General features: G+C 41.3%; 1 protein-coding gene across 1 annotated transcript in view; it reads right to left on the reverse strand.

Moving 5' to 3' along the window:
* Positions 1 to 13,741, reverse strand: part of FLT1 (fms related receptor tyrosine kinase 1) — a 114,530-nt gene that overhangs the window by 13,437 nt on the left and 87,352 nt on the right. Inside the window, exons 17-23 of the mRNA XM_067290798.1 lie at positions 12,816 to 12,951; positions 7,612 to 7,716; positions 4,329 to 4,442; positions 3,481 to 3,569; positions 1,883 to 2,042; positions 1,370 to 1,467; positions 721 to 843 (exon numbers count right to left, since the gene is read on the reverse strand). Coding sequence (XP_067146899.1) covers positions 721 to 843; positions 1,370 to 1,467; positions 1,883 to 2,042; positions 3,481 to 3,569; positions 4,329 to 4,442; positions 7,612 to 7,716; positions 12,816 to 12,951 — 825 coding nt within the window. The remainder of the gene's footprint in view (positions 1 to 720; positions 844 to 1,369; positions 1,468 to 1,882; positions 2,043 to 3,480; positions 3,570 to 4,328; positions 4,443 to 7,611; positions 7,717 to 12,815; positions 12,952 to 13,741) is intronic.

Genomic DNA, 13,741 nt, shown 5'->3' on the forward strand with positions numbered 1-13,741 from the left:
CCATGCCATCCACATAGCACAGCTTGTTAGTGTCTCCTGGACATTACCCAAGTCACGTGAATAATGCTTCACAACTATTATGTAGTGCTATAGGGCTTTAAAGTTATTTACAGATGAGGGCATAGCTGGCAGGCGGGTGAGAAATCCCGAAAGAGACTCTCTGCATGAATCCTAATTCCTCCACCAAATTCCCTGGACATCCGTGGCCACAGGCACATTTTGCCAACCTGGAGTTCATTGCAGGCCTGTGGGTTTATTGTCTGCTATTTACTGGGAGAGCGAGAAGGTCAAATAGGTTCCTGAGGAAGCAAGTTTTGCTCAGCAGCTCTGAGGCAGCACGAGCCGTGCTTGGCTCATAGTGTGGGTACGTGAAGGGACACACACCTTCTTCTGCAGGGACTGGTTTCCATGAAGGCAGTTTACTTAGTAAGGGTGTTTGTTACATTGCAGAGCCATCTGAGAAATAAATATCTAAAAAATATTTAAAGTCTTAAAAGACTAGAACTGTGAAATGGTTAGCATTTCCAGGCCTTATGGCTGAGGACAGAAATGCTTGCTGGATACACAAGGCATCTGGATTGCTCATCTTCACATAAAAACTGTGATAGCTTTCAAACTCCTTTAAGTTCAGGAAATGTAAAAGTCTACAGAATGTTTTGGTGGACAGCTTGAAATGATATGTTATAAACAATTGGATAAATAAACAGTATCTTGACTTACATCTCCTTTTCTCACATAATCAGGATTCTTATAAATATCTCTTGCGAGGCCAAAATCACAGATCTTCACTACATTGTTCTCAGATAAAAGGATGTTTCTGGCTGCCAGGTCACGATGAATACACTATAATAAAACAGTTTCACAATCAAACTGCATTTCCTTAATCTTGCCCACAAATTTCCTGACTCTCTCCCATATCCTTTTCTGAATTATTATTATTTTTTGAGATATCAATGTAATATTTTTTTAGGGAAGTTGACTATAGTTTACATGAAGTTACTGTAAACAGTGACAGTTCTTTACAGAAAGTACTTCTCCAGTCCAGCAAGTCATAAATATTGAAGCCCCTTGGTATTTCTAGGGAAAGCACCAGTCTGTTTGGGGCTCCATAGCTAATACATGTTGAAACTAAAAAAAAAAAAAAAAGAACTTCTCTGCATGAATTAGCTTGACCCATTGCCTTCCACTGTAATGCTGTGTTTATGGAGTATGAAGACTCGGATAAACACATCATTATATTTAGAACACCAGGAGGAAAACTGCTCTTCCTTTGGGACCTCTACCAAGGAAGGTGTCACTAAAACGTAGACATGATTTCACCTCTAAATCTGATTCTTCTGCAGTGAAAAATCCCAAGCATAAAACCAACCTTTCTGGAGGACAAGAACTCCATGCCTCTGGCCACCTGAAAGCTGTAAGAAATCAGGTCTTCCATAGTGAGGGGCAGCTTGTAGAACTCGTCAGAATCTGAAAACAGTTGAACGTGCTGTTTGTTATAAAGACTGCTCATAAGGCAGTTATTTTTCCCCCCTCCTACTGATCTTACTAGTCCCATAAATTCAGTCTTTGTTGAGTAGTATTTGGAGGTCAACCCACTGTCACGGGAAACAAAAATAGTGCTTGCTTTATACCCCTTTGGACACTGCTGTGTTTTCCCCAAAGATAAGGGGCAGTCAGAAGAAACAATCACACATTTTCCTGTCAGATTTAGTAACCCTGGAAATAATCTTTTTTTAAATCTTCTACCCGCTGGACATGACCCTGTGAATGTCTCCCACGGATGTTTATTAGGGTGATAAACGAGGAAAAAAATTTCAGAGATGCACAGTATGTTGTAAAAATATCACAGATCGCGTAGTGACAGGAAGGAATTAATACCTACCTTCCTCGTCCTCCTCCACATCACTCAGACTTTTATCTTCCTGAAACCCCGAGCTTGCGAAGCTCTCACTGCTGGTGACACTGGCCAGCCTTTGTTTTTTGCCTTCTACTGGCTCAATATCCTTTTTCTCTTTCATTGGCTCTACTTGCACAGAGGAGTCCTTCAAACAGACAGAGGAGAAGAGGTGCTACATCAGAGCAGCAGAGGGGTCTGGGGTAGGAACCAAGACAGACTTTTGCCTTATTTCCGCCAGGAGAAAATGCTCGCCTGTGACATGTTAGTCGCGTCTCCCCCTTGCCTTGCGAGTCCGGCTTCATCATGGCAAGTGCAACTGCTGTGGGAAAAGACTGCCTGACTTCCCCACCACCTCTGTCCAGTGGCTTGATGTCATGGTCAAGGAGGATTTAATGGGAAACATGCAATGCTGCTTGGAAAATGTTATCCTGCTGCTGCCCAGAGAGCAGCCTTGCCTCTAGGCCATGCTCTTGCCCCTCTCCCCTTCCCCCTGGGCCTGCAAATACTTCAGCCTCTCGAGTACGCTGATGCAGAGCTGCCGCTCCCTCCCGCTAGCTCAGGCATCCTTCCTAGCAGTGCCAGAGCATGAAGCCAAGGCCGTCCCCTGACCAGAGGGAGAGGTGTGTGTGAATCCTCCCAAGCAAAGGGTCAGCCCTGCACATTTGTGCTCCCCACTGAGCTGCTGGCTAATACACAGACAACCACATTTTGAAGGAGGCAATTGCTACTTTTCATGCAGAGTCCGATGTGGACGACCTTGGGAATAGACTCAGTCAAAGCCTTTTGAAGACGGAGGTCCTCCCGGTTATGCCCTACAACAGAGTTTGCAGAACTGTTATGAATGAAAACTAAGAAGCCTCTGAGTTTTTGGCACAGCTGAGAAAGGGTTTTGAGGACTACAGCTCTGGCTCTAGGCTCCTAAATCCTACTTCAGATCCCTTAATCCTTTGGGGGATTTCGCTGAAAGTGCACAAGCACAGATAGAGTTGGCACATTTAGGTCCAGGGTTGTGATAAAGAATACACAGTAGATTTGATTAAGAGGGCTGTGGGATGTGAGGACAAAAGTCTAATCTCTTTTATTCTTGATAGCCCTTCTCCTCACACAATAAGAAGATTATTTGTAAATCTCTGAACATTAGGGTGTCTTGGAACATTAGCTTTAAACGGCATTATCTCGTTTGTGTTCCCAGCAGTACCGGAATCAGTGGGCAAAACCACTTCCTTCGGCTTCATTGACACAGGCCTCTGCAGTGACCCAAGCTCAGCAGGAATGGGTTTGTCAGCAGAGGGGAGAGAGCGTGTGGGGACGCTTTGGAATGGATTCACTTCCTCTCACTGTAGAGATCTCCATTAGTCACATCAGGCTCCTTGCATAGTCAGTGGAGAGAAATGAGCCCTTTCTTGGCACAACATATCCCACACCAAACTTTTAAAACAGATCAGGTGAACTGCACCCCAAAACACTTATTTCTCTCTTCTGGCTATAAGAGAGTCTAAGGTGGCAAGCTCAGAGGCTGACATCTACATTACGGACACTTACGTTAGCAAGATGAGTCCTTCTAGAGGCAACTGCCTCCTTACCTTGTTGGAGCAGAAAAAATTCCTCTTGCTCTTCAGATAGTTTGATAAATTCCCATACTTGCAGTATTCAACAATCACCATCAAAGGCCCTGGGGAAAAGGAAAATGCATTTTGAGCAGTGTAAAGCAATACAAAGGGGTATTACTTCTGAAAAAAAGAGAAGTCTTTCATGCCCATAGCTATAACTGGGGTCCAGAATAATTGATGATATGCCTTAATGAAGAAAAAAGCTGTTTGGAGGACACTGGGCATGTCACCAAAATAATAGAGTTTCTGAAAATTAGGGCAGGGCCTAATTTTTGAAATCTGGGTCATGAACATGGGTCCTGCATGTTCCTCCATTTCCTCTTTGGGGCAGTCTGAATTCAGACTGGAGTCCTGCAGACCACACGTGCTTGTTAAACTAAAGTAGGTGACATATCTAAAAGAAACAACCTCTCATATTAGCCCTTTAATTTTCTTAGTGGAATATACTGAAGGCTTTTACCAAAGTTGCCTTGTGATTCATCTTTCTGAGCCAACAGCTGATCCCAAGGAACCCCTTGTTCCCAGCCTTTCCAGATCATGTTTAACCCAGCTTAGCAAGGAGGTGAGACAAAGGACAACAAGTGGCCCCTTATTCACTTTGATGTTAAAACCAAAAGAGCATTTAAATAGAGAAAAGGTTTAATCACTTTGTAGGATGACTAGATATCTCTTTTCTCTTCCTCCTTTTTTTCACCAAGTGGAAAAAGAGGTCCAATATTTCAAGCCAATAACTTGACCTCTGGACAAAGATCAATGTGGCCAACTAACTGTTATTTGGAAGTGATTCAAACCCATTTTCAGTGCAGTGCGGATTTTTTTACCTCCATTCTTTGTGCAAGCTCCCAACAAATTCACAATATTGAGATGATGACCAATGTGGATCAGGATCTTCAGTTCAGTCATCAGAGCTTTGTATTCACTTGCCGTGGCCCCTTCTGTAAATGCAAAATAAGGTCAATGTGAAATGGCAATGTACTGGTCCTGGTGAGCTATACCACTTCTTGTCACTTTCCAGTGAAATAATGCCCATTATTGGATGCATGTGCTGATGTTCTTTTTCTATTCCTCCCTGCTCAGCATCCTCTTATTTGCAATAAAACCCATAAAAAGAATTAGACACTCAACTTCCTCCCAGGAGACCCTTTCATATTTAGAACAGAGAAAAATTTTTCACGTGAATAGTTTTGCAGTTTCAGCCAAAAAATGAAAGAAAAAATAAAAAGGATTTTCAAGACTTTAATTAACTCTATCTACAGTAGATTTTAGCTGGCCTGACTTCAGCCATCTCAGGGTTAGGTACTAGCCTGAACTAATGAAGCTCTCAACGAGTCAGTGGCAAGAGAAAGGCATTTCCAGAGGCTGACTGAGTTATCAGCTTTAGCCATCTACATTAGGAAGAGATGAACCAGCCTTTGGTAATGCTTGTCTGATTCTGTTCATTATACAGGAAGCCTGGATTTTTTTAGCCTAAACCAGGCAGCTAAGTTTTTAAATGTCTATAGTTAGGTGACTGAATCTCACCCGTACTGGTTATAATTAATAATAATAATAGCAGTGATCTAAGAAACCCCACAACTAAACTCAAAAGATTCTATTTGGTGTTGAGTGAAGTTTTTCATTTCCACTTAGCAATATTTTTTTTCTGCATAATTTCATTTTGGTAAGAAAACAAGAAAAAAAATATTGTTTTGGGTAGAGCCAGAAAGATTTTTTCAGTTTAGTGACACTGAAGAACAGACCAGTGGAAATAACATGGAACTAGGTCTTAAAAGGCTTGTTTTTAGCATCTGATGGAAATCTCTTTTTCTTCTTTTTTTTTTTTTGGTTACCCCACACAAAACGTGTCATCTACCCAGTGACCCACTATTCATCTATATAGGTGGTGAAAATTCCTCCACCTCATGGGAATACAGTGAGGACAAAGCCCCTGAAAGACTGTGATAATCCTAGATAATGTAGTGAGGATGCAGAGAATGGGACAAGTCTCACCTAACTTCAGATGCCTAGTCACCACAGGCTCTCTTCATAGCAGAGCAAAACACATGGTCATCTCACCAAATGGAGGGATCTGCGTTAGGATGAGATGAAGCATTGCTTCTCTCCATTGACAGTAAAAGGTGTGGGTGGCTAGGTCAGGTGCAAGCATCTCCCCTGCACACATCTCACATTCAGTCGTATGAATCTCACCCACAAAGGCTTCTCGTGGCTGCCTTCTGCTCCCATCTGTTCCAGGAGCAACCCCTGCTGGCTTTAGGGAGCTGGCTGGCACAAGAAGCCCATTGATATACATAAAGAAGTGTTGGACCTGGCAGACCTCTCTGCCAGCACATATGTCTGCATGCTGGCAAAATAGTTCAGTTACTAGGGGCCAGGCAGTGACCCAGGTGATGGACAGGCCATCCACGGAGACCAGTGAGACAGTGATAGGGGAAGCATCATAGATGGTTATTGCCCCACTGTTGCAAAAGGTCTGGACAGGAACCAAAGCTTTAATCCCCTCCCATTTTCCAAATGTAGCTGTTCATTTGGTGCTAGCCAACAGGGCTTTTCTGTGCTTCCGGAACAAGAGAGATGAGAGAGGTTTGTAACTGTGTCATCTGCAAATTCCATCCTTTGGGATGATCCTGGATATCACAGTGGCAGGTATCACCCCCTCCTAAAGCATTTGACATAATATTGCAGAACAAGCTTGTTGGGTACAATATCGATAAGGCACACTCTAAAAGGAGCAAGAACCAGCAGGTTGCTGCCAATGAGAAATGATCTGATGAAGCTATTTTAGGTTGGGTTCTGCAGAGGCTGACTGTAGGTCTGAGAGTACTGTACGTGCCCCTCCGTGGGCTGGAAATAACAAGTACAGATTTTCTGATAACTCAGATAAGCAAGTAGGCAGCAGTGAAGCCAGGAGCCGCTGGGTAAGAGGGATATACTCAATCTATGTCTAAAGGCAGCCAGCTGAAAGCAAGAGGGCTTCAGGCCTTACCTACAGAACAGGGGATGTGTCCTGGCAGAGAATGACTCTGAGAAGGATTCAAGGATTAAGACAGATAAGCAATGCAGCATAAGCTCCCAGGGCAATGCAAAAAGCCTGATATGATCCCTAGATATATAAACAACAAAAAGCTAAATACATAGGAATGGATACCAACAGGACTCTGGGCTATGGAATTCAGCTGCTGCTGCTGCAGGCAACTACAAAGCATAATCCTGTTTGCTGACTTCCCAAGTGCCCTCTTCAAATTGATTAGGGTCTTTGTCCTTTCTGCTCCGACGAGAAATGGGCAGTGAATAGCTGGGAGATGATTTCACTGCGGGAAGAGCGCTGGTGTATGAAGAGCACTGGCAAATCCCTTACACAAGCTGAGTGTCAGCATCCTTGCCACCATGTAATGAAGGTTCAGAAAGGACACACCTGCACAGCAATTCGAAGGCTTAAATAACTCAATCTGTTTAGCTTTATAGAAGGACCTTCATGAAGAAAAATTACTGGGCATTATATAATCTAGCGGTTTTGACGTTAGAATCAGAAGCTAAAGCCAGGCAGATGCAAATTACACATAAGGTGCCCATTTTTAACAGTGAAGTGATTAATCATTGAAACTAATGACAAGGGAAATAAGGAATCTTCCATCTGAGTGTTGTCAAATCAAGGTGGATGTCTTATGCTTCAACTAAATTTCCCTTACTGTGCTCAGAACAGGATCAATATAGCATAATGATACAACGTAGAATACGCAGGAAATCTAATTATCCTTTCTGAGCCTACAAAAGTCAGTCTTCCGTTCTGTCTGGTATTTAAAGTAGGGGAACCAGATTTTCCAAAAAAATTAAGCAATTCTATTCTGAGTACATCTGAAACTTCCTCCTCTACCATGTAACATTTTATCATCTTTTTTACTGTGAACCTCATTTTTGTTTCATAGTTCCACCATTTCACTGGAAAATTTAGGCTGGCCTGAAACTTGGTGCACACATTTTGGAGGCTTCAGAGATTTTATGGTATGGGATAACATTACACACTCTTTCTTTTGACAGAATCATATTAAAAGTGTGACACTATATTGATGCACATCTTCTTTTCAGTGCAGCTTTGCAGCAAGATACCTTTCAGCATTTTCACAGCAACTATTCTGCAAGTTGGTGATTTCTTAATTCCAAAAGCAGATGCTTGTACCACCTTTCCAAAAGCTCCATGTCCAAGTGACTTTCCTGTAAAGAAAGTAAATTGGAGATATACACACTGGTAAGAAAGAAATCTTGTCAGCAAATGAATTAATTGACAATATTTTGAAATTTGTGTTCTACAGTGAGCTCCTAAATGTATATTCCCAAACTGCTAGGTCATATACGTTTTTTTTATTAGTATTGAAGACTAAGCAGACAAATCAGAAGACACAGAATCACGGAGTCACTGAAGGGAATAAGTGATATGAGTAAAAATGATGCTAAACAAATGCAACCATTTACATTGGATGCACACTGGCTTCTGACCCTCTTTTTTCAGTTTAGCTTTGCCAGCAAAAAAATTTAGTCCTCTCTTCACTGAGCACACCACACCATGCAGCAGGCTGGGACAGTGCTAGCTGTGTCTGCAGCATGCTGGGGTCACTGCCTAAACTCCCCCCCCCCCCCCCCACCAAGCTGCAGATTGCTACAGACTTTGGTAATTTTTACAAGTGAAATCCTTCCTTCTTCCACAAGATGCCTTAAAATAATTTTCATTCCAAGGAGGCTGCAGCAGTCTCACAGTGCAATCCCTGAAATACACGAGCAAACCCCTCATGCTCTTCCCTGACAAGCTCTTCTGGTTGGAGAAAATGGTGAGAAGCTGCAAATCTGAGCAAACAAGACCTTTAGATTTGTAAAATGATATCTGTAGGGATTCAGTGAGACGAGACTTGGAGTGACAAAGGACAGGTTATCTCATGATGGATACGATGCTTCCACAAGTCCAAGGGCAGATGCTGACACTTGCACTGTGAGATCCTTATCATGCTACTGCAGAGCAGACCTCAGGAAAAGCACCTAGAGGTCCTTGTGAAAAACCAGTGGACCTCAGTAAAAATCCCCTGATGAATTTCAGTAAAACTGAGTGTCCTTTTCCTTTGTGTTCAGAACCAGGTAAGACTCCAAGAGTATTATTATTATTTTTTAAAGGTCATGACATTTTATGCCAATCTCATGATCTTCGCAGTCTCATTCTTGATTTCCTAGAGTTTGAACCAGGGAGCATTGATTTTTCTTGGGCATTGCACTCACACAGACAGGCCAGGCCACTTCCTCCCTTCTCAGGTGGCTGATGGGTTTTGACTGGAGAGATCCTGTCAGCATATTAACTAGCAACAAATTTTACATCCAAGTACCTCATTTCTGCTTGTATTTGTGTTTCACCTTTAGCAGAACTTAGGCACCTATGTGGTTAGCAAGAGTATAGCAGCAGGCTTTGTAGTATAGAGAAAAAGAGCAGAAAATAAAGGCCAGCTTTTCATACAAAACCAAAGAATAAGATGTGCCACTAAGGCCGTATTTATTTCATAGATATGCACATGTGACATAGCCACAGCCATAGGACAATTTCCCTATCCTATGATAGACATCTAAAACAGAACAGCTGAATCACTTCCAAGGGTGCCTGGTTGACTAGCTCTGACTTGAACATCTATATTGTAGATGTCTAAAGTTAAATGAGAGATGAATCCCACCCAGACACTCACAGGCAGAGAAAAAGAACTGCTATCAGCTCTAAATTAAATTAAATAGATATTACCTTTTATATGTTAATTATATTTCTAAACTGTAATTCTCAGTCTGTCTGCTGTTAGAAGGCAAACAGCATATGTCATCAAAGCAATGGAAACATGAAGTGGAATATGCAAAGCCAAAAAACCCCTAGGAATTTATTTTCCCCCAGATGTGTGAAAGTGTTGCATCTTTACAGCAAGTAAAAGCCATGAAGAACTTAATCTGTGTGGCTGAAAAGCATCAACAGACTTGAGCACTGGGACCTGAAGGGCTTAGAGTTTGACATATAAATACAAGTTGGTCAGTGCATATCTTTAAAGGTCTACAGTCACCTCCTCTTTCAGCTATTGCATATAGCTTGTTCATTTAGCAGGTATATAAGAGAAGCAGTATTAAGAGCAAGGTCTCAGGTTTCTTAGTGAATTGGTGCTCTTAGTCTTTAATGGACTGGCAGTTTGTGGTTTGTACAAGGTGAAGTTACAGTTTGAGGTAATGTAACGCCCACTGTACCTTTGTTTAATCCATAGCTTTAATCTGTTTCCATCAGTGTTAACTCACTTCCCACATCAAGATAGTCTACTTAGTCACTACTTGGAAAACATATCAGTTAGCTCATAAAGCTGTGCAAAGCTGCTAACCTTTTATAAATGAGAATGAGCACTGGAAACAACACTTCCTTCTCTAAACAGCGATTATGATTTAATGGGAAACTGTAATAACACTTGATGTATTACTCTTTGTTGCTCCACTATTGTTTTGGACCATACAAAATGTTAGTGCAGAATAGGACCACTCCAACTTTTCAGTGCACAGATGGAGCACCACAGTTTAACATGCAGATTGTATCTAGGATGAATCCAACTCTAGCACATTGCCCCTGCAAAAGCCCCTTGTGTTGACACACAAAGTAATTAAAAATTATTAAAAAGAGCAATTAAACAAAGAAAAATTAAATGTCCAACCATCTGAGCAGTCACCTCATCACAGACCTCAAGCAGCTACAACAGTTGCGTTTGGTGTAGCTCTCAGTTATGAAATGTTGCAGCATTTATACCCAGACCCAGGAAGCAGAACGCTCTATTTAAACTTCCTGCACTTAACTTCAATTTCTTGGGACAATTCAAACCCATTAAAGTGAACAGACCACTCAGTCAAAGAGTTTTGAATCAGGAGGTTTCTGTTTCAGTTCCATTTTAACAGGATTCTTAAATATAGGCCTGTATTTAAGCATGTGAGTTACTGGATTGGGGCATTAGAAAAAAGGACCTGCAGATATCTTTCTCCCCGTATGTGGGAAGGCAGAGACTCAAAAGGCGTGTTTGTTGCTCAGGTCCTGTGATGCGGTTTGAGTCATCTGGGTTTCCCCACACTAGAGACTTCATATTTTCCATTGTGTTAAATATGAAAGCTCTGTACATTAAGAACAAAGGAAAACATTCTGCTTTGTGTCAGAGACTATGGGTTTGCAGTGCATTAGCAGGGAGCAGAGCTCAGGAAGCTGTTTACCACCTCTACGTTCGTTATCTTATTGGAACCATGTGGCAATAATCCCTATAGGTCCTGTGCCACAGTTTCAGCAGTCTATGAGCTCTCATAAATTAGAAGAGTCAAACCCAAGCATAAGGTGAGAAATATATAATAGAGAAACACTTTTGCTGGACTGTAGGGTTACAACCAACCACACAGATGTGATTTATAGCATCAGAATTTTTCTGTCTAATGAAAAGATGACATTGTGATCTCGCTCACACTAATCTAAACTGAATGATAACTATCCTGGCTTCAGTGGTGCCCATATGAAATTTTCTGTGATGTCTGTAGCTCTTATGGATGAAAGGGCAATCCTGTTATATAAGCATTGCATCACACCGATGGGCTGTATGCATGTGTGCATGAGGAATATAGGAGGCAGAGGTTAAAAGGAGAGAGTTACTTTACAAAGGTTACAGTAAATATGTATCCTTGAGGATAAATAGTTGGAAAAAGAAAAACAAGCCTATCTGATGCTGGAAGGATCTGCATTTCTAAATAAAAATATGCTAAAAAAATACATAGAAGCACATTTTGTGTTTGTGAGACACTAATCTTAGGAGGCTGCCAAGGTTATTCAAAGACTGAGCCAACTGCCATGTAAGCAGGACTTGCACTGAGCTAATCTAGCATACTGCACATACCCAGCTTCTCAGAATCTGGTTTTCATTCATTGTCAGCATTCTTTATTTGTTTACACCAGTTCTTCCACTTTTAACTTGTTCTCTGGTCATCATTCCTCACCTCCAGACTCTAAGCACTAACCCTGCAAGACGCGGGTTTTCCTTGGTGTTTACATTCTGTTTCTGCTTGATTCTTTCTGTGGGATTTACACACAAATAAAGCACCACATAAAGCAGAGATTACATTGTCTGCACATCGAGCTCTTGGTCCATCACAGTAAAAAAACTATTTCAAGAAGACACTCCAGCACAAGGTTATGTTTCAGCATTCCCAGAATTGTGTGGGACAATTATAAGTCACTAGCAATATATTTCAGCTGTCCTTATCCACATCTGATCACCTTGTGACTTCTACTGGGCAAATTAAATGTGATCCCAACTGTACGCATGTTTTGATCACCCTCTGTCCCTGATCCCTGGAGGACAGGAGGAATCTGTTACAGTCCCTAGCTAAAAAGCAGGGATTTTCTAGCCCTGGCTGTATGACTAATCTAGTGCATGCCTGAAAGAACAAACAGCACTATTGCAACAATCTGAGTTGATCACTGATATTTTAATGTTGACATCTTGTTAAAATCTGCATGGTTTCTGGAGAGATCCCTCGACTCCAAAATCTGGTCCTTACTCTCCTGCCCTTCCAGTTAGCACCACAGTAGGCTAAGCAGGTCAAGAAGGCTTCCAAACCCATGCCCTTCACTTGGGTGTCTGTAGGCAAGCTACATGCAGGCTGAAAGTTTCCATGGATCTTTATTTATGCATGAACTTGTGTATGACATTCTTGCACTTTATGATGCACCAGCAAGAATGACTATAAATCTGAAGCACCGAGGAAAAACAGAGAGAGAGGGTTGGAGAGAAAAGGAAAGGAAGAAACAGGAAGGGGTACAGGAAGATCTGTGGGAACTCATTTCTGCACAGGCCTTTTTCCAAATGAATACGTAATTAGGTTACAAGGGAAGAAATTAACAGTCAATGCCAAAGGTCAGGCTCCTGAATCTAGAGAGAGAACGGCCAGGTCAAGGGTCTGACGTGAACCTCTGCAGTTGCCCTGTTTTATTCTCTGCTTCGAGCAGCTCAGTTTGCAAAAAAATACAGAGCAGTGTTACTGGCTATATTTTAGTTTTCCTGCCTGGAGTCTGAATACACATATGGAAAGTGAGATAGATGCAGTTAGCCAGTCAGTCCTAGATACTATAATTCAATCATGGAAAAAGAACACTTTTCACAGAATAGCTCACACCTAACCCAATGTTGTGCTGTATGTCTAAAATATCTCCATCTCCCCTTTACCTACACACACAAATACATTTCATCCAATAGTTGCAAACCCAATGTGATGTATGCTAATATTACCTAGTTTTAGCCTTTCCCTTGCAATCTCCCATTTGCTGGCATCATAAGGCAGGCGTTCACATTGTTCATCCAAGGGGACTTCATCAGGATCCATTATGATTGACAAGTAATTGGTTTTAATTTCAGAAGAATAAGGCTATAAAACAAAGAACATTCCAATATTAAAAAGAGATGATACCAGTCAGCATCTTTTGCTTGGATCAAGGGTTCCAAACTGTTTCTGTCCATAGGACTGTGTGTTTCACAGTTGAATGTATGATCTGGTTAAGCTCCTCTTGGTTTATTTCAATATTGCAACCCCTTTTTATGTAAAAGAAACCCCTTCCTCTACCTTTCCTCATGTGTGACATACCAGTTTCTTCAATGAAATCCATGGGGATCTTTATCACTTAATGTTTTTTTGATACAGGCCCTCTGCATAGTCAAGAGAAATATTTTCAGAAAAATGACTAAACACTGTTGTTAAAAATAACTTTCCCTCATGATTGTGCAAAGTAAGAAGTGGCCATATGCAACAGATGGAGTACAACTGCCAGTGTTTATTTCTTCCATATACCCAGCAAAGATAGGTCAGATGTGGTTACAAGTTGTGCAAGAATAGCCGCCAGGAGACTAGACATTATATATTTCGGAAACAATTTATAAATTTTTAGAATTTTTGATATCTTAGGTATCATTTCTGACAGTTTTACTGACATTATTGGAGTCTGGTGGAATTAATAAATACCCAGATTCTAACAGGTCATTTAAAACAAATTTTCCAGAAAATAATTTTCTACTGAACAAATGGATTATCCATTTCACATGAGGAAAGTAAGGAAAGATGAATCTCATCTCAGTTTTCTGTAGTCCATCCTTTTCCATTTTGAAACATATTTTCCTTCAAAGAACATCTGGATTGCCATTCTAATCCACTAGACATTTTC

This window comes from Apteryx mantelli, chromosome 1 (assembly GCF_036417845.1).
Source record: "Apteryx mantelli isolate bAptMan1 chromosome 1, bAptMan1.hap1, whole genome shotgun sequence".
In the NCBI taxonomy this organism is placed as follows: Eukaryota; Metazoa; Chordata; class Aves; order Apterygiformes; family Apterygidae; genus Apteryx; species Apteryx mantelli.